Below are 21,360 nucleotides of genomic sequence, written 5' to 3'. Positions count from 1 at the left end.
TAACATCATTATATACACTGTACTTCAGTAACTAGGTACTTTAGTATGATATATACATAATATAACTAGGTACTTTAATATGATTATATACGTACTGTAGCCAGGTACTTTAACATCATTATATACACTGTACTTCAGTAACTAGGTACTTTAGTATGATATATACATACTGTAACTAGGTACTTTAATATGATTATATAGGTACTGTAGCTAAGTACTTTAACATCATTATATACACTGTACTTCAGTAACTAGGTACTTTAGTATGATATATACATACTGTAACTAGGTACTTTAATATGATTATATACTACTGTAGCTAGGTACTTTAACATCATTATATACACTGTACTTCATTAACTAGGCACTTTAGTATGATATATACATACTGTAACTAGGTGCTTTAATATGATATATACATACTGTAACTAGGTACTTTCACATCAATATATACACTGTACTTCAGTAACTAGGTACTTTAATATGATTGTATGCGTACTGTAGCTAGGTACTTTAACATCATTATATACGTACTGTAGCTAGGTACTTTAACATCATTATATACACTGTACTTCATTAACTAGGCACTTTAGTATGATATATACATACTGTAACTAGGTACTTTAATATGATATATACATACTGTAACTAGGTACTTTAATATGATTATATACGTACTGTAGCTAGGTACTTTAACATCATTATATACACTGTACTTCAGTAACTAGGTACTTTAGTATGATATATACATTATATTACTAGGTACTTTAATATGATTATATACGTACTGTAGCCAGGTACTTTAACATCATTATATACACTGTACTTCAGTAACTAGGTACTTTAGTATGATATATACATACTGTAACTAGGTACTTTAATATGATTATATAGGTACTGTAGCTAAGTACTTTAACATCATTATATACACTGTACTTCAGTAACTAGGTACTTTAGTATGATATATACATACTGTAACTAGGTACTTTAATATGATTATATACTACTGTAGCTAGGTACTTTAACATCATTATATACACTGTACTTCATTAACTAGGCACTTTAGTATGATATATACATACTGTAACTAGGTACTTTAATATGATATATACATACTGTAACTAGGTACTTTAATATAATTATATACGTACTGTAGCTAGGTACTTTAACATCATTATGTACAATGTACTTCAGTAACTAGGTACTTTAGTATGATATATACATACTGTAACTAGGTACTTTAATATGATTATATACGTACTGTAGCTAGGTACTTTAACATCATTATATACACTGTACTTCAGTAACTAGGTACTTTAGTATGATATATACATAATGTAACTAGGTACTTTAATATGATTATATACGTACTGTAGCTAGGTACTTTAACATCATTATATACACTGTACTTCAGTAACTAGGTACTTTAGTATGATATATACATAATGTAACTAGGTACTTTAATATGATTATATACGTACTGTAGCTAGGTACTTTCACATCAATATATACACTGTACTTCAGTAACTAGGTACTTTAATATGATTATATAAGTACTGTAGCTAGGTACTTTAACATCAATATATACACTGTACTTCAGTAACTAGGCACTTTAGTATGATATATACATACTGTAACTAGGTACTTTAATATGATATATACGTACTGTAACTAGGTAACTTTAATATGATTGTATACGTACTATAGCTAGGTACTTTAACATCATTATATACACTGTACTTCAGTAACTAGGTATTTTAGAATGATATATACATACTGTAACTAGGTACTTTAATATAATTATACACGTACTGTAGCTAGGTACTTTAACATCATTATATACACTGTACTTCAGTAACTAGGTACTTTAGTATGATATATACATACTGTAACTAGGTACTTTAATATGATTATATACGTACTGTAGCTAGGTACTTTAACATCATTATATACACTGTACTTCAGTAACTAGGTACTTTAGTATGATATATACATACTGTAACTAGGTACTTTAATATGATTATATACGTACTGTAGCTAGGTACTTTAACATCATTATATACACTGTACTTCAGTAACTAGGTACTTTAGTATGATATATACATACTGTAACTAGGTACTTTAATATGATTATATACGTACTGTAGCTAGGTACTTTAACATCATTATATACACTGTACTTCAGTAACAGGTACTTTGGTATGATATATACATACTGTAACTAGGTACTTCAATATGATTATATACGTACTGTAGCTCGGTACTTTAACATCATTATATACACTGTACTTCAGTAACTAGGTACTTTAGTATGATATATACATAATGTAACTAGGTACTTTAATATGATTATATACGTACTGTAGCTAGGTACTTTAACATCATGATGTACACTGTACTTCAGTAACTAGGTACTTTAGTATGATATATACATACTGTAACTAGGTACTTCAATATGATTATATACACACTGTAGCTAGGAACTTCAGTATGATATACACAGAGTCTAGCTAGGTATCTAAGTATGGTATACACAGATTGTAGCTAGGTACTTCAGTATTATTTATACACACAGTAGAGAGGTAGATTAGTATGATAGATATACATTGTACAAGGTACTTTAGTATCATATATACATAGTGTAGCTCTGTACTTCAATATGATATTCACACTGTAGCTAAGTACTTCAGTATGATATATGCACACTGTAGCTAGGTACTTTACTATGATATGTGCACATTGTACTAGGTATTTCAGTATGATATATACACTGTGTAGCTAGGTACTTCAGTGTGATATATACATATTATAGCTAAGTACTTCAGCAAGAAATATACAAACTGTAGCTAGGTTATTCAATGTGACTATATATACTGTAGCAAGGTACTTCAGCATGACATACACGCAGTGTAGCTAGGTACTTCAGTATGATTATGTACACTGCAGCTAGGTACTACAGTATGATATACACATACTGTAGCTAGGTACTTCACGATGAGAGACAGTTTACACTGTTGGTTTGCTATGGTTAATATACTATAAACTTTGGAAGCTATAACTGTGATATTAATATTTGACCACATTAACATTTATAGAATATTACAAATAGTTTAACTACAGTGAATTAACTTCAGACATTAGAATATTAGGTATGTCAGGAAACAAATTCCATGAGTAAGTGTCAAATAAAGTGTATTTGTCTATCAACATACAAATAATTTGCTCTCTGATACTGTCCATAAAATATTCAATTCTAAACCAGATATGAGATTAATTATTGTTTGTGAGTTTGTAAAACTTTCGTATGTAAATCAATCTTTGTAACAGCCATTATTATAAATTGTATTACTCTTAATATTAAGATATATTTGTGTTAATAAAGAAAACTTTGTATATCAATCTTACTGGCAAACATAATAAATTTGATACACACTGACATTAAAATTTCAGGTTACTTGAAACTGTAATATGTAACATAATAAAGAGGAGATTCATCTGGGATATATTATAATATGTAAGACTATAAATATTTGTGTTAATAATACAGTAATAACCAAGATATGATTCTTTATAGAAAAACACGTTTCCTACTGTATAATGAATGTGGCAATGAGATAGTGAAGTGTAATTTGAATCAGAAAATTTAATAAGCTTATTAGCTGAACAATATTATTTATGTGTCTGTGTCTATTTTATACACATCTGACACATCTTCTGTGCTGTCAATTAGTGCCTTTCTACCATATTGGGTGCTGGAATGCTAACTTCAAGAGGTAAGTTTTCAACCTACTTACCCCCATATGGTAGTACCTTATTTCTTTATTTTCTTATTTTTATTTCAGTTAATTCTTTACTTGGAAGAGCAGTCATCTTTCCACAACTGTCTGCAGGCAGTGAAGGTTGATATAGATATGGAACATTGTGGGCTTGAGCACCCACATCTCGCTCTTCTAATTTTTATTTTTATATCTATTGCTACTCTTTATTTCTTATGTGAGACTTGCAAACAGAAGTTAAGACTTATAGACGGTGTATCCCCACCACAATTTGGGTCCTACTTTTCCACTTCAAAACCTAGGGTATATTTTATAATCCCACATTATAGCTTGTAACCTGGGATTTTTTCAGTTAGTGTAGTTGTTTTCTGTTTAATTTATTTTTGTTTGGTGTTGTTTTTTAAGTTATAACAAACTAATATATGTATGTATGTATGTATATATATATATATAATTTTAAATCAATAATTCTAATGCTGTTAAATATATTAATTTTCAATGGGTAATTCTCTCACCACTATAAAACAATAATGAACTCAATATAAAGCAAACAAAACAATATAATGAAACTAAAGAATCTAATTATTATTGTTCTCCACATTTAATATGAGATACAGGAACCAAAAACAGTTAAAATAAAGTTGCTGTCTGGATCTTGTCTGATAGATGGAATATCCCCAACATGTTTGGATGCTATGGTTACAGACATTATCTGCTATGACGTAAACATTACTGGTAATTGAAGAAAATATAATTTCTAGTCTCATTATAATGGTGTTACATATCTAGACACACAAGATTCTGACTTTACCACATTTTAATGCAGTTTAACTTCTATTAAACATAAAATCGTTATGTATGTAAAGATGAACTAACTACACAAAAAGCTTGAACTAATTCGAGTTTTCATCAATAGGTCTCAAAATATACTCGCCTTCATGTTTGAACACCGACAAGCTGGGCGAACTCTTACTTGTTGTCAAGCTCAGTGTAGAACATGTAACACTACCTGATAGCTCAGCTGCTATTTCTTCATAGTTACGTAATAAGTTAATGGGACCCTGAAAATAAAAAAACACGAGATAGAATAATGAGACTTAGAACCCTAGTCACTAACATAATATGTTCCTTTTGAAATCTTATCAGAAGGCAGAAAGTCAAAAACAGTTTACCAAAGGATCTACAATAGAAGACAGACAGTAAAAATGTTTACCAAATGATCTACAGTACAAGGCAGACAGTAAAAATGTTTACCAAATGATCTACAGTAGAAGGCACATAGTAAAAATAGTTTGTCAAATGATCTACAATAGAAGGCAGACGGTAAAAATGTTTACCAAATGATCTACAGTAGAAGGCACATAGTAAAAATAGTTTGTCAAATGATCTACAATAGAAGGCAGACAGTAAAAATGTTTACCGAATGATCTACGGTAGAAGGTAGACAGTGTAAATAGTTTACCAAAGGATCTACAATAGAGGGCAGACAGTAAAAACAGTTTATCAAATGATCTACATTAGAAGGCAGACAGTAAAAACAATTTATCAAATGATCTACAATAGAAAACAGACAGTAAAAATGTTTACCAAATGATCTACAGTAGAAGGCAGATAGTAAAAATGTTTACCAAATGATCTACAGTAGAAGGCAGACAATAAAAATAGTTTACCAAATGATCTACAATAGAAAACAGACAGTAAAAATGTTTACCAAATGATCTACAGTAGAAGGCAGACAGTAAAAACAGTTTATCAAATGATCTACAATAGAAGGCAGACAGTAAAAACAGTTTATCAAATGATCTACAATAGAAGGTAGATAGTAAAAATAGTTTACAAAATGATCTACAATAGAATGTATACAGTAAAAATAATTTCCAATCAATCTACAGTGTGCTCCAGGTTCTATCAAAAACATTATTTGGAATAATTTTGTTCAAATCAGAAACAAGATAAAAATTACTAAATTTTCAGAACTAACTAGCTAACAGGAAAGTCTAAAACAAACTTAAGTGTCAATGTTGGTTTGTACACAGTCAAGCTTTAACACATTCATGTAATGACTTTATAACAGATAAACAAAGAAAACATTTATAAACAATCCAGATTTTATATGTGTAACTGTACAGAATTGAGATTTTACTAAATTAATCTAACAGAATAATAAAATATTAACAATGTACTAACCGGAAATCCAGATCTCCACGTAGGTTTTATAGAATCTAGTTTTTATTTAACACAATAACCTGAAGATTGATAAACAAAATTAAAAAACGAAAACGGGTTTACTTTAAAATGTATATACAAAATTGTTTATTTGATTTTATATAAAGAAGTGGATGATAGTTTTAAACATAAATAACACTTTGTTCCAATTTCAGATAAACAGTAAAATGTGAATGTATCACCCACAAATCTCACATCAACCCCAATTATTCAAAATATTTATTTTTTTAACAAAAATACTTTAAGATATAGCAAACAAGTAAGTAAAACAATTGTAGCTTATTGCAGAAAAGAATAAGTTTTCACATGTAACTTTTACTGTATAAGCACTGAACTTATTAGTTATTATAACTGTTACAAGCTCAGTGTACCTAAACCTATTCTATATCCAGGTTATTTAAGCCTACTCTACATCCAGTGCTTGTTTACTTACCCTGCCATGACTGCAGTCCAAGTAGAACTGATGTTGTGCTACAGCCATTAACCAGATGGTCTTTGCCAAGGAAGCAGCAGAGGCAAACCATGTATATACAATGAGTTTGCCTGGTCCAAGTGGTCTTCTTGTAGTTTGGATTCTACAAAGAGCAAGAAAAATCATATTCATAATAAATACTAAATCTATTGGTTAATTCAATACACTAGTGCTAGGGAACCTTCAATAACTACTGCATAAACATCTACTTCATGCTGTTAAGATGTCATCCACTACTGTGTAAACATCTACTTCGTGCTATTAAGATGTCATCCACTACTATATAAACATCTACTTCATGCTGTTAAGATGTCATCCACTACTATATAAACATCTACTTCATGCTATTAAGATGTCATCCACTACTGTATATACAGATATTTAATACTTGATAATCCTCACCCACTACTGTGTAAATATTTTCTAAGGGGTTAAAGAGATTGATGGTAAAGTTTGGTTTGAATACAACAGAAGATAAAGTGACCAGTCACTACAATGTATGAACAGTTTGCTTGATTTTAAGCACAAAAGTACAAAATAAACTATCTGTACTGTACCTGTCACAAGTATTCAAACCATTTTTATTAAGTTGTGAGCTTTTAGACTTAGTACTGACCCATTGGGAGACTGTTGTTAAAGTTTGCTATACTTTAGATAATTATAGAGATTAGTCTATGATATCCAAGTTCCTAAATCAGTATCTTATGAAACCCAATCCATGTAAAAATTATTCATTCTATTTATCTTACCTGAAGAAAGCTAGACCATGAAGTTTATTTACTTTGGTAAAAATATAATGCAAGATTTAGTTTGTTGCTGACAAGCATGAACCTATGTCACAGACTATCTGTACTGTGCCCAATACTGAAACTTGTATTATAATGTTAAAAGACATTAGGCTTACCACTGATCCAACGTGGTCTAAAACATAATGACACTTAAACAACTATAATAATAAATACATTGCTGAGTTTGTATTATTTAAAACAAATTTGAACATGCAGAATTACAAGAAACATGACAACTGCAGTTTATGTAATGTAATGCTGGAATAGAATGTATAAGAACTACATTCAGATTATAAAGATATGTTCAACTTCATGATTTAGAGTTTAAAAGGTTAGGATATAACTTGTACTTACTGGTACTTGTAATCAAAGAAATACAAATAAACACTGCAAAACAAGGGTTAATTAGACATAGACCTACAACAAGTTATACCCTAACTATGTTAAGCAAAGTACAGTTTCTTATAAAAGGTGAGAATTCACCAATCCCCACATGCCCCAGACAACAGTGTGCAACATAATAAATATAAATCTCTATATCTCTGTATAAATCTCTGTATAAGAACTACATTCAGATTATAAAGATATGTTCAACTTCATGATTTAGAGTTTAAAAGGTTAGGATACAACTTGTACTTACTGGTACTTGTAATCAAAGAAATACAAATAAACTCTGCAAAACAAGGGTTAATTAGACATAGACCTACAACAAGTTATACCCTAACTATGTTAAGCAAAGTACAGTTTCTTATAAAAGGTGAGAATTCACCAATCCCCACATGCCCCAGGCAACAGTGTGCAACATAATAAATATAAATCTCTATCTTGAAAGTGACAGAAGCCACATGTCCACGAACTGCTTCCCCAATATATTCTGTTCAGTTGTCGAATATTTCGATTCATTGGATAATCCAATTGTTACTCGTGCTATTCTATACAAACACATAAGATCAAGCAACGAAATGCAGTGCCTATGGATTTATGTGCATTGCAAACCCTTTATCCTCATAAGCTAGGTAGAATATGAAAACCATACAGGAAAGTGTGGTGTAGTTTGGAAATGACAGCTCATAACACAGTTCTCTGTAATGGAAACTACACTGCACCAAAGGGCTTTATCAAGATGTACAGTTGTTAGATAAAGTATGAGTGGATGTTCAAGATGTACAGTTGTTAGATAAAGTATGAGTGGATGTTCAAGATGTACAGTTGTTAGATAAAGTGTGAGTAGATGTTCAAGATGTACAGTTGTTAGATAAAGTATGAGTGGATGTTCAAGATGTACAGTTGTTAGATAAAGTATGAGTGGATGTTCAAGATGTACAGTTGTTAGATAAAGTGTGAGTGGATGTTCAAGATGTACAGTTGTTAGATAAAGTATGAGTGGATGTTCAAGATGTACAGTTGTTAGATAAAGTATGAGTGGATGTTCAAGATGTACAGTTGTTAGATAAAGTGTGAGTGGATGTTTAAGATGTACAGTATTAGATAAAGTACAAGTGGGTGTAGCAAAATGAAAATTTAGATTTATTTCTGGTTTAAATAACTTCACATTTAGCTGCAAAATAGCATCTTTAATAATAAAATAAAAACAGTTTGAAATAATACATAATAAATATGAGATACATACATTTGTGCATGTACAGCAAAGCAAAAACCACGTAATCAGATACAAATTATGAACTCCAACTGGTTCCACTAATGTAATTAAAAAATAACTGAACAATAAATAAAACAGTTTACCTTCTTCGCTTGTGAACTTCAAAGGAAAATTTCCTTTGTTTAAAGTACACGTTTTCCAGTTTCTCCCACGGAAACAACTGGAAAGAAGAGAATAATTGTAAGACTGCTGGTAACAAGAAACATTCTGAGGATGTAGCAGTTGATACAACATATTTAGTAACACCAGAGTCAAGATGTAACAGTCAGTGGTACATTTGATTTGTTTAAATGTATCAGTTTGTGTTCAGATTTTACCAATTTAATTTGTAGTAACACTTCAAGTAATTGGTATCATTGAACATGAAAAGTCACAGTTGTTGTTGTGCATGTTTTGAGAACTATTTCCACAAATATCCAACACCAGTAGAAATATAAAAAAGAAATACAGTTATTTAGGCTAATAATTCAAATGTCTAATATAAAAGTTTAATGTATTTCAGAGCACAGATTTTATATAGGAAGATATAGTAATATATAGAAGTGTGTTGTAACATATGGTGCTTTGTAAGATTGTAAGGCACTACGACACACCACATGGCAGTATGTAATATCATGTAGCACCATGTGGCACTACAATGCACCACATGGCAGTATGTAATATTATGTAGCACCATATGACACTACAATGCACCATGTAGTACACTGTAGTACCATATGACACTATGTTGCACCATGTGGCAGTATGTAGTATTATGTAGCCACAGATGACACTATGATGCATCATGTGACACTATGTATCTCAGGAGGGCTCATATATATAAATTAACGCTTTTACTAATAAAGAAAAGAATGATATTTTGACCATTTTAGGTCATCTTCAGGTTAACAGGTTAATCTTCACTCTTTGTTAATCTGAAGATGACCTAAAATGGTCAAAATATCGAAAACTGTAACACTGTTCTCTGCTTTATTAGTAAAAGTGCTAATACCCATACCAGAAATCCTGATATACATTTTGACTTCAAGTGGGTTTTTTGTCACCTTGCAACTAACACTATGATGCACCATGTGACAGTATGCAGTATTAAATAGCACCATGTGACAGTATATTGCATAAGGTAGTACCATATGACACCATGTTGCACCATGTGGGATTATACAGTGCAGTGTTGCATTGGGTACCAGAGTGAAATTAGTAACTTAAACCATTAGACAAGATTACCTGGAACAGGTTAAGTAATTTTGTTGATTATGATTGTGTTAATACCATTAGACAAGATTACCTAGAACAGTTTATAAGATTACCTGGAACAGGTTAAGTAATTTTGTTGATTACAATTATGCTAATACCATTGGACAAGATTACCTTGAATAGATTAAGTAGTTTTGTTGATTATAATTATACATATGATGTGACAACATTATTTGAAACAGGTTAAGTAGTTTTGTTGATTATAATTATACATATGATGTGACAACATTATCTGAAACAGGTTAAGTAGTTTTGTTGATTATAATTATACATATGATGTGACAACATTATCTGAAACTGGTTAAGTAGTTTTGTTGATTATAATTATACATATGATGTGACAACATTATCTGAAACGGGTTAAGTAGTTTTGTTGATTATAATTATACATATGATGTGACAACATTATCTGAAACGGGTTAAGTAGTTTTGTTGATTATAATTATACATATGATGTGACAACATTATCTGAAACAGGTTAAGTAGTTTTGTTGATTATAATTATACATATGATGTGACAACATTATCTGAAACGGGTTAAGTAGTTTTGTTGATTATAATTATACATATGATGTGACAACATTATCTGAAACAGGTTAAGTAGTTTTGTTGATTATAATTATACATATGATGTGACAACATTATCTGAAACAGGTTAAGTAGTTTTGTTGATTATAATTATACATATGATATGACAACATTATCTGAAACAGGTTAAGTAGTTTTGTTAATTATAATTATACATATAATGTGACAACATTATCTGAAACGGGTTAAGTAGTTTTGTTGATTATAATTATACATATGATATGTACTTACCTTTCTGGGGGTTTTCTTGTCGATATAATCGTACTGACCGATTCCTTTATAACTCAATCCAATCCACCAAGGGAATCCTTCTTTGTCCTAAATACAAAATGAAAGGGTTTAAATGTCAGGATTTTTATTTTTGAATAAAATAAATAAGATTTCCTTCAAGTTTTTTCTTCTTTCTTGCTCATTCAGTTTCAAAAGAATGCTACTAACCTTTACTTCATAATAATGCACACCGTAGGCTGGAAAACGTTCTACAATTTTCATGTATCTATAGTAGGAGAAAACTAATGTTAATTTGTGTTTTAATTAATATGTCATTGTCTAGAATTGGAATAGACATGAAATGGATAAACGTTATTTACATACAATTCAAGAGTTGGTAACAACACCAAAAGTCTATACTTTTAAGAGCGTTTAATAAACCAAATAATATTTTTCATACTTCTCTATTACCAGAAATATGTTTCTGAAAATTAAAAACCAAGATATGAATGATTAAAAAACGTTGTAAGTATATCAAATGACAAGAGAAACAAAAACAGAAAGGGTTGTTTCAAAGTGAAGGTTCATAAAATCAATAACTGCAGTGTTTCTCGTCTAACATATTTACATATATCACAGTTTTCCACTCATTGAAATATCGAGAACAGCATGTGTTTTAATTTACTGTGTGATCACTGTAAAAGCTGTATTGTGAGTATTTGAAACCTCGCAAGTATGAGGTTATTTCTTACAAGGGTTAGAATTTCATTAAGTATAAGATTTCTTATCAGAGTTAGGATTCTGGTAATAATCTGATTAATATTTATAAGGTGCTCTCTGGCGTGTGATACATTAGGTGTTTATTGTGTAACAATGTATTTAATTTTTCATAATTAACCTGTACTATCCATCACTAATTAGATAATTATCTTACAATAAATAATAAATTTATCAAATTGTGAAAGAAAAGGATAATTGTGATTTTTTAGAAATATTTAAAATAATGGTTAGCAGGGTCTGAGTGGACTAGCTATAGGTTTATGGACTTAAAATGTTAAAATATGTCGTTCGATTCTCTGCAGTGGACCGAACGTGAGTTTGCACTAAAATAAGATTTCTGATTCATTACGTGATATCTGATTTTTTAAATATGGCTGAATTCTAGTAGCTTAAAGAGCTATATTAAGCCTTATCATATCACTATCTAAACCATTTACATTCACGGTTTTAATACTCACTTCACCACAGCACTTCCTCGAGAAGTCCCTTTCAGGTTCTTGTAGATCTTTGTAACTTTGTCTTCACTAAATTCAAAAGTAAAACTCTTCTCATATAAACAATTCCTATAGATTTACACAATATTTGGAAATCTTTAATATTTATACAAAAATATATAACCACAACCAGTGGTGGTTGGTGTTTGGAAAATTTCTCAAAGCTACACAAAGAGCTATCTGTACTGACTGTCCCTAATTTACAACTGAGAGATTAAAAGGTATACAGAAGATGAACTGCACCTACTGCTAACTCTTCAACTAGACCCTTTAATAGTGAGATTTGACTGTTACTCTTATCACGTGCACACTGCCCCAAAGCAGTGCTTCTGAGACGTAGGGACATAAATAAGAAAATCTCCAACCCACATTTGGAGCTCACTAAACATACCCAACCTGATTTGAAGCACAAATTGTGAGTTTTTGCTTTAAATACTAAAAAAAAAGCCTACATTCCTAATGTAATTTAGAGAATATTTATTCTAACATTTTAGAAATTGTAACTTTTTACTAAAAAAACATTAATTTTTAATAGATCTTTGAGATTAACATAAACTACTCAGAACTATATCCTCAACGCTCATAGTTTGTTAACACACCAACAATTGTTTTCTTATCTTGGTGTTGAAATTCCTAGAAGTAAACTTGATAAATAATAAAGCCATGCCTTATTCTTATGCGCACGTGCTTGCTTTACGTTTAATACACAGACCACAAAGTAGGACCAGATAAAAACAAAGTGACTTTTATTTTGAAAGTCGTTGAGAAATCTGAATTAGTGTAAATACGTTAACACTATTTTGATTAATAATAATATATTTTTTAAAAAATGCGAGAAATATTTTTTTAAAACATGAATAAAAAGGAACAACTCTGAAAGATAAATTTCCTGTAAACACAAAAATTTATCATGAAAGGGTGAATTTTGATGACTAAAATATAACCCTTAGAATTATCCTAAAGTAGGTCTCTGATTTTCTATCCCTCTTTCACTAGTACAGCGAAAGTTAATATAGTTCAAACATATCCCAAGAGATGGCAGGATGTGTAAGTAACATATTTGACGTTTCAAGGATGACTGAAAAACAACTAAGGAAGAGTTCGAATGTTGGCCAAGGTTTTAGAATTAAACAAATAATCCTCCTCAGAAAACAACAGTTTAAAATCACTTTAAAGACAATCAATTATTCGACATTTAAAAACAGAACTGTCTCCAAACTGCTTTAAAATTCTAACTCTACATGAAGTAAGACCTAAAAACGTATCTTTAGCTCGTTGGTAAAGCTGAGAGCTTAAAACGCTAAAATTAGGATTTCTAAACTCACGTTGGGTTGAGTACAAACAACTCGTTGTGTAGTTTTATGATAATCAGTTAAGTCTTATCAGCATCTTATAATATTGTATCTATTTTTAGTCAGATATTTATTCAAACATGATAAAAATTTGTCCATTTATCACAGGAGAGATCTGAATAAATAAAGAGTGACAACTGCATGGTAAAAGAGACAGAAACCAATCAGATCTTACCATACATGTAAAGACGGGCAAGTCTTCAGTACACTTGTTGGTAAAACTGGTAAATCCTTTAGTAGTTCTTTGGTACTTTGGTCACTAAATTATTAGAAGAAAGTCAGTATTGAGAAACTATTTAAAGATCATCGAGTTTTACTTACCTGATCGTTGTATTAAACAAATGTGCCAAAACACTTACAACTAAAAATTTATTCTATTGAGAAAGTTGAAATGTTTATTTAAACACAAAATATAAATACCTTGGTTACTTACCTGATCGCTGTATCGTTGTATTAAACAAATGTGCCAAAACACTTACAACTAAAAATTTATTCTATTGAGAAAGTTGAAATGTTTATTTAAACACAAAATATAAATACTTTGGTTACTTACCTGATCACTGTATCGTTGTATTAAACAAATGTGCCAAAACACTTACAACTAAAAATTTATTCTGTTGAGAAAGTTGAAATGTTTATTTAAACACAAAATATAAATACCTTGGTTACCCCAACTAAAACAATATAAACAAAGATGAAGTGTTTATTTAAACACAAAATATAAATACCTAGGTTACGTCAACTAAAACAATATAAACAAAGCTGAAGTGTTTATTTAAATACAAAGATAAAAAGACCTAGGTTACGTCAACTGAAACAATATAAACAAAGGTAAAGTGTTTATTTAAATACAAAGATAAAAAGACCTAGGTTACGTCAACTGAAACAATATAAACAAAGGTAAAGTGATTATTTAAATACAAAGATAAAAAGACCTAGGTTACGTCAACTAAAACAATATAAACAAAGCTGAAGTGTTTATTTAAATACAAAGATAAAAAGACCTAGGTTACGTCAACTGAAACAATATAAACAAAGGTAAAGTGTTTATTTAAATACAAAGATAGAAATACCTAGGTTACGTCAACTGAAACAATATGAACAAAGGTGAAGTGTTTATTTCATACAAAGATAGAAATACCTTGGTTACGTCAACTAAAACAATATAAACAAAGGTAAAGTGTTTATTTAAATACAAAGATAGAAATACCTAGGTTACGTCAACTAAAACAATATAAACAAAGGTGAAGTGTTTATTTCATACAAAGATAGAAATACCTTGGTTACGTCAACTAAAACAATATAAACAAAGATGAAGTGTTTATTTAATACAAAGATAGAAATACCTAGGTTACGTCAACTAAATCAACGTTGGGAAATCTGAAGTGTCTATTTCAATACCAAAGGAGAAATAAAATATATAAAACACGTGACAAACATGATTAACAAACATGGTCAACAAACATGGTTAACAAACGTGGTTAACAAACATGATTAACAAACGTGGTTAACAAACACGATTAACAAACGTGATTAACAAACATGGTTAACAAACGTGATTAACAAACGTGGTTGGTCAACAAACATGATTAACAAACATGGTTAACAAACGTGGTTAACAAACGTGATTAACAAACACGATTAACAAACATGGTTAACAAACGTGATTAACAAACACGATTAACAAACATGGCTAACAAACGTGATTAACAAACACGATTAACAAACGTGGTTGGTCAACAAACATGGTTGACAAACGTGATTAACAAACATGGTTAACAAACGTGGTTAACAAATGTGATTAACAAACACGATTAACAAACATGGTTAACAAACGTGGTCAACAAACATGATTAACAAACATGGTTAACAAACGTGATTAACAAACACGATTAACAAACGTGGTTGGTCAACAAACATGATTAACAAACATGGTTAACAAACGTGGTTAACAAACGTGATTAACAAACATGGTTAACAAACGTGGTCAACAAACATGATTAACAAACACAATTAACAAACGTGGTTGGTCAACAAACATGGTTAACAAACGCGATTAACAAACGTGGTCAACAAACATGGCTAACTACAATCAGCGTTTGGGTTCTTAATTCAATTTCCTGTTTGGAGGCTTTTCATAAAGGTTTAATTCACGTAATCCCATTTGAATATGAAATCATTGGTAATCTGTGGCACCTGTTAGTTTGGTATGAAATCACTGGTAATCTATGGCACCTGTTAGTTTGGTATGAAATCACTTGTAATCTATGGCATTTGTTAGTTTGGTATGAAATCACTTGTAATCTATGGCACCTGTTAGTTTGGTATGAAATCACTGGTAATCTATGGCACCTGTTAGTTTGGTATGAAATCACTGGTAATCTATGGCACCTGTTAGTTTGGTATGAAATCACTTGTAATCTATGGCACCTGTTAGTTTGGTATGAAATCACTGGTAATCTATGGCACCTGTTAGTTTGGTATATTCAGAGGAAAATATAATATTCATGTTGTCATAGGTTTCCAACAAATGTTTGTTAAAATGTATTCTTGGACATGAAGTATTGGTGATAAAGATGTGTATTTGTTTATCGAGATATTGGATATTAAGATGTGTTTTTGTTATCAAGATATTGGTTATAAAGACGTGTTCTTGGACATCAATATATTGGACATAAAGATGTGTTTTTGTTTATCGAGATATTGGACATAAAGATGTGTTCTTGTTTATCGAGGTATTGGTCAAAAATATGTGTTTTTGTTTATCAAGATGTTGGTTATAGAGATGTGTTCTTGTTTATCGAGGTATAGGTCAAAAATATGTGCTTTTGTTATCAAGATATTGGTCATAAAAATTTGTTTTTGGACATCAAGATATTGGTCATAAAGATGTGTTCTTGGACATAAAATTTTGTGACGACTATGTTATGCTGGTACTAAAGTATACAAAAACTAGGGTAAGACAAACACATGTCTGTTTTAAATGTTTTTAGTGATATACATAACATACATGTTTATCCTTTCTACACACCCTCTATTTCATTTCTATTGAAGTTTTATTTAGAACTTTTAGATAGCCTGATATCTGAGGCTAACAGTATTAAATTCGATGATGTACAGCCGCTGTATGTCAACAATAAAATTCGAATTCCCCACAATCCTGTGTAGTTACCAAGCGACACCACACAAAGTTCTAAGAAAATCAGTTGAATGTAAGTGCTTCTGAATGTCACGTAATCTGTGCCCAAAAGAAGTCTCTAATTAACATGTTATTTCCGGTTGGTTAAACTAATACATCAACCTGCACCATCGTCTTTTATAACATTGGTGGTAGCACGACACCATGTATACCAAATGAAGTTAGAGATAGTTTGGAGTCCATGAACATTACTTTTAGTTTGAGCTACCTATCTTTAACAGAATACCCAAGAATCACGTAGATGCCACTTTGATTGAACTACCTATCTTTAACAGAATACCCAAGAATCACGTAGATGTCACTTTGATTGAACTACCTATCTTTAACAGAATACCCAAGAATCACGTAGATGTCACTTTGATTGACCCATGTTGAGGAGATAAGACATCATCTAACTCAACGCTGAAAGTGTTATACTTACCCTACAGACTGTAACTTGTTAGTCGTAACGAGAAGTTTTTAAAGTGACGTCACAACTACATTTCGATGACGGACGCTGTGTAATTGAAGGAAGTTACTCCAGCGACTTAAAACGTCATTTATTTAGTTTCCACAGCGTAATGTTTGTCTCTCTCTCTCTCTCTCTCTGTGTGTGTGCAATGTGAAAGACAACAGTGTATTTATAATATCCAGAAATGTAAAAAAAAGATGCCCTAGAACGCCCTCTTTAATCAAATATTTGACGTTTAACGAAAGCTGAACAATGGACGATCTATACTATGTCCACCACGGTTACTGAAACCCTGAATTCATATTTATGGAATACACCATTGGAAAATGATGTGGAAGATAAAACAAGTCAATGCAACATACCAGAAGAAAACACTTTTTAATTAAAATCAACGGAGTTTTTATTCCTTGGTGTTTCTCGAGTTGAAATAAAACTAGTCTTAACACAGTGACGTTTCTAACGCAAGTCAAAAGTGTCGCTTTCTACACAAAGCTCTACAAACTCACGAATTATGCTTCATACGAAACCTTGAAGAATAGAATCCTTGTGGTTAACAAGTACGATTGGCGTTCAATTTGAGATGGGCCTTTACGACATGAAGTAGACGATACGTCAGGTTAGTACACGGAATAGAAGACGACTTTGGTTCAAAACAAAACTGTGTAGAATAAAGAATCTCTGGATAAACTCTGAGAACAGTTAAGTGCAGGAAAAAGAGAAAACACCACCACACAATAGTTAGAGCATGCGAGGTAAGACTGTTTGTAGGTATCTCTTAGGTTGTTTCTTATAAAGATAAACCCGACATGAAGGTTTATTGCTTAAAAACTCTGCCCACTCAGAATACCGATGTAACTTCTCAATCACCTTGAAAACCCGCACGTTATTCAATAATCATTCTTGATTAGAAGTTACAAAGACAGTTATAAACAGCCACGTGCGCTCGTAGCTTTAATCACACCTGTCGTTTTAGATTATTTATAAAACACGCATACACCTTTATCGTAAAAAACTGAAACTTAAAAAAAAATATTTCTATAGACTAATACACTTTACCTAAATAGTTACCTATATATACGAAATATTTTGTTTCAAATATTGATTTAGTAGGACATGTTTTGATAGAACGTGCACTTACCGAACTGGGCATACAAACATCAACACAAGTGGGTTTTGGTTTCTTTTCATGTTAGGGTTATCAATACTTACTCACAGTAATCTCCGGAAACTTCCTGAAGCACGAGAGCTGCCAGAGAGAATACAGTTTCACTTTCCGGTTCAATAACACCCTACGGAAGAGAAAGGTACAATCCAGTCTTTATTTGGTGGATTACGAAAATTTCCCTATACAAAACAACAGATATTTCTAACTCAGCCAACAAGCTCCAGCCTTGGACAAGAGCCAATATTGCCATACTTTAAATACGTCTAAGTATTTTTAAAATAATTCTTTAAAAAACAAAAGTTGAGAAACATAAACAGTACAACTAAAACACCATCCGTCATCAACACACAGTTTCTCAACTACACTATACCTAGTTAAAGGTACTGAAAGTAAAGATTATTCAAGAGTATTTCAACTACACTATACCTAGTTAAAGGTACTGAAAGTAAAGATTATTCAAGAGTATTTCAACTGCACTATATCTAGTTAAAGACACTGAAAGTAAAGATTATTCAAGAGTATTTCAACTACACTATACCTAGTTAAAGACACTGAAAGTAAAGATTATTCAAGAGTATTTCAACTACACTATATCTAGTTAAAGGTACTGAAAGTAAAGATTATTCAAGAGTATTTCAACTACACTATATCTAGTTAAAAGTACTGAAAGTAAAGATTATTCAAGAGTATTTCAACTGCACTATATCTAGTTAAAGGTACTGAAAGTAAAGATTATTCAAGAGTATTTCAACTACACTATATCTAGTTAAAAGTACTGAAAGTAAAGATTATTCAAGAGTATTTCAACTGCACTATATCTAGTTAAAGGTACTGAAAGTAAAGATTATTCAAGAGTATTTCAACTACACTATATCTAGTTAAAAGTACTGAAAGTAAAGATTATTCAAGAGTATTTCAACTGCACTATATCTAGTTAAAGGTACTGAAAGTAAAGATTATTCAAGAGTATTTCAACTACACTATATCTAGTTAAAAGTACTGAAAGTAAAGATTATTCAAGAGTATTTCAACTGCACTATATCTAGTTAAAGACACTGAAAGTAAAGATTATTCAAGAGTATTTCAACTACACTGTATCTAGTTAAAGGTACTGAAAGTAAAGATTATTCAAGAGTATTTCAACTACACTATACCTAGTTAAAGGTACTGAAAGTAAAGATTATTCAAGAGTATTTCAACTACACTATATCTAGTTAAAGGTACTAAAAGTTAAGATTATTCAAGAGTATTTCAACTACACTGTATCTGGTTAAAGCTTTATTTCTCTTTAATGTTGTGTTGAATTACTGATGGGTTATCTGCGGTAGTTGTCCCTAATCAACAACACCCACCGCCAATTATTAAACTGTTCTTTACCAACGAATAGTGGATGTGACCATGACGTCATAATGTTCCCATTATTGATTATGATATTTGCACGGTATTGAAAGCAATAGATAACGTGTAACTATAACACCAGACGTGCGATACTGGACCTTGATTCTGTATAACACAATACCCATTTTATAGTGGACCTTTAGTCTGTACAACACAATACCTATGCTATATACTGCACTTTTAGTCTCTATAACACAATACCTGTGTTATACTGCACCTTTAGTCTCTATAACACAACACCTACGTTATATGGGGCCTTCAGTCTTTATCACACAACACCTATGTTATACTGGACCTTTAGTCTGTATAACACAATACATATGTTATACTGTATCTTCTGTCTGCATAACACAACACCTATGTTATACTGTACCTTCTGTCTGCATAACACAACACCTATGTTATACTGTACCTTCTGTCTGCATAACACAACACCTATGTTATACTGTACCTTCTGTCTGCATAACACAACACCTATGTTATACTGGACCTACTGTCTGCATAACACAACACCTATGTTATACTGTACCTTCTGTCTGCATAACACAACACCTATGTTATACTGTTCCTTCTGTCTGCATAACACAACACCTATGTTATATTGTACCTTCTGTCTATATAACACAACACCTATGTTATAGTGTACCTTCTGTCTGCATAACACAACACCTATGTTATACTGTACCTTCTGTCTGCATAACACAACACCTATGTTATACTGTACCTTCTGTCTGCATAACACAACACCTATGTTATACTGTACCTTCTGTCTATATAACACAACACCTATGTTATAGTGTACCTTCTGTCTGCATAACACAACACCTATGTTATACTGTATCTTCTGTCTATATAACACAATACTTACGATGTATAGTCTGCACAACACAACACCTATGTTATACTGTACCTTCTGTCTATATAACACAATACTTACGATGTATAGTCTGTATATAAAACAAGACCTAGTGTATTCAAAGTGTATGATGGTAGAGGAGCTTAAGACTTACGCCCTCTAGCGGTATACGTTGTCATGCACACACGATATATGGTTATTCAATCGCATAAGCTCTTGCACACTGTCCGGGTTACCAACATAATAGGTCAAGCACGTAACGGAAGACAGTGCTGGTCCTTTTAGAGGCATGTTTTAAGTCAGGCGGCCAAGGTAGAGCGGGGGTCGAACCGCGTGGGATCTAGGTAGGCTGAGAAATGTAATCACCAAGCCTCACGAATGTAGTGGTGATGTCGTAATCAATATTTATCATGAGACAAACAGTTGGAGATTGAATGATCAGTAAGGTATTACATACAGAGTGGCAGCGAACCCACCCACCCCTAACAACGAAACCACAAGTACCATAGCAAACTTTTCTTGTCTAAGTTTTGTGTACACGACACTGAATTAGTAAAGGAGAATACATACCTCTATCTCCTAAAATAAACGAAAACGAAACCACAAGTACCACAATATTTTTTCTTTTTGATTAAGCTGTTTTTGCATACTCTAAAACTTAAATAAATATTGACATAAAATACAAGTATGT

The 21,360-nt window shown here is 31.3% G+C and overlaps 1 protein-coding gene across 1 annotated transcript in view; it reads right to left on the bottom strand.

Annotated features, from left to right (window-relative positions):
* The window catches only part of LOC143241719 (uncharacterized), a 92,919-nt gene that overhangs the window by 46,364 nt on the left and 25,195 nt on the right, over nucleotides 1-21,360 (bottom strand). Inside the window, exons 3-10 of the mRNA XM_076484945.1 lie at nucleotides 18,460-18,539; nucleotides 13,776-13,859; nucleotides 12,213-12,278; nucleotides 11,203-11,260; nucleotides 10,996-11,082; nucleotides 9,006-9,082; nucleotides 6,436-6,577; nucleotides 4,711-4,837 (exon numbers count right to left, since the gene is read on the bottom strand). Coding sequence (XP_076341060.1) covers nucleotides 4,711-4,837; nucleotides 6,436-6,577; nucleotides 9,006-9,082; nucleotides 10,996-11,082; nucleotides 11,203-11,260; nucleotides 12,213-12,278; nucleotides 13,776-13,859; nucleotides 18,460-18,539 — 721 coding nt within the window. The remainder of the gene's footprint in view (nucleotides 1-4,710; nucleotides 4,838-6,435; nucleotides 6,578-9,005; nucleotides 9,083-10,995; nucleotides 11,083-11,202; nucleotides 11,261-12,212; nucleotides 12,279-13,775; nucleotides 13,860-18,459; nucleotides 18,540-21,360) is intronic.

The sequence above is a fragment of the Tachypleus tridentatus genome, unplaced genomic scaffold (assembly GCF_004210375.1).
Source record: "Tachypleus tridentatus isolate NWPU-2018 unplaced genomic scaffold, ASM421037v1 Hic_cluster_1, whole genome shotgun sequence".
NCBI classification, from domain to species: Eukaryota; Metazoa; Arthropoda; class Merostomata; order Xiphosura; family Limulidae; genus Tachypleus; species Tachypleus tridentatus.
This window is presented reverse-complemented; position numbering and strand designations above follow the sequence as displayed.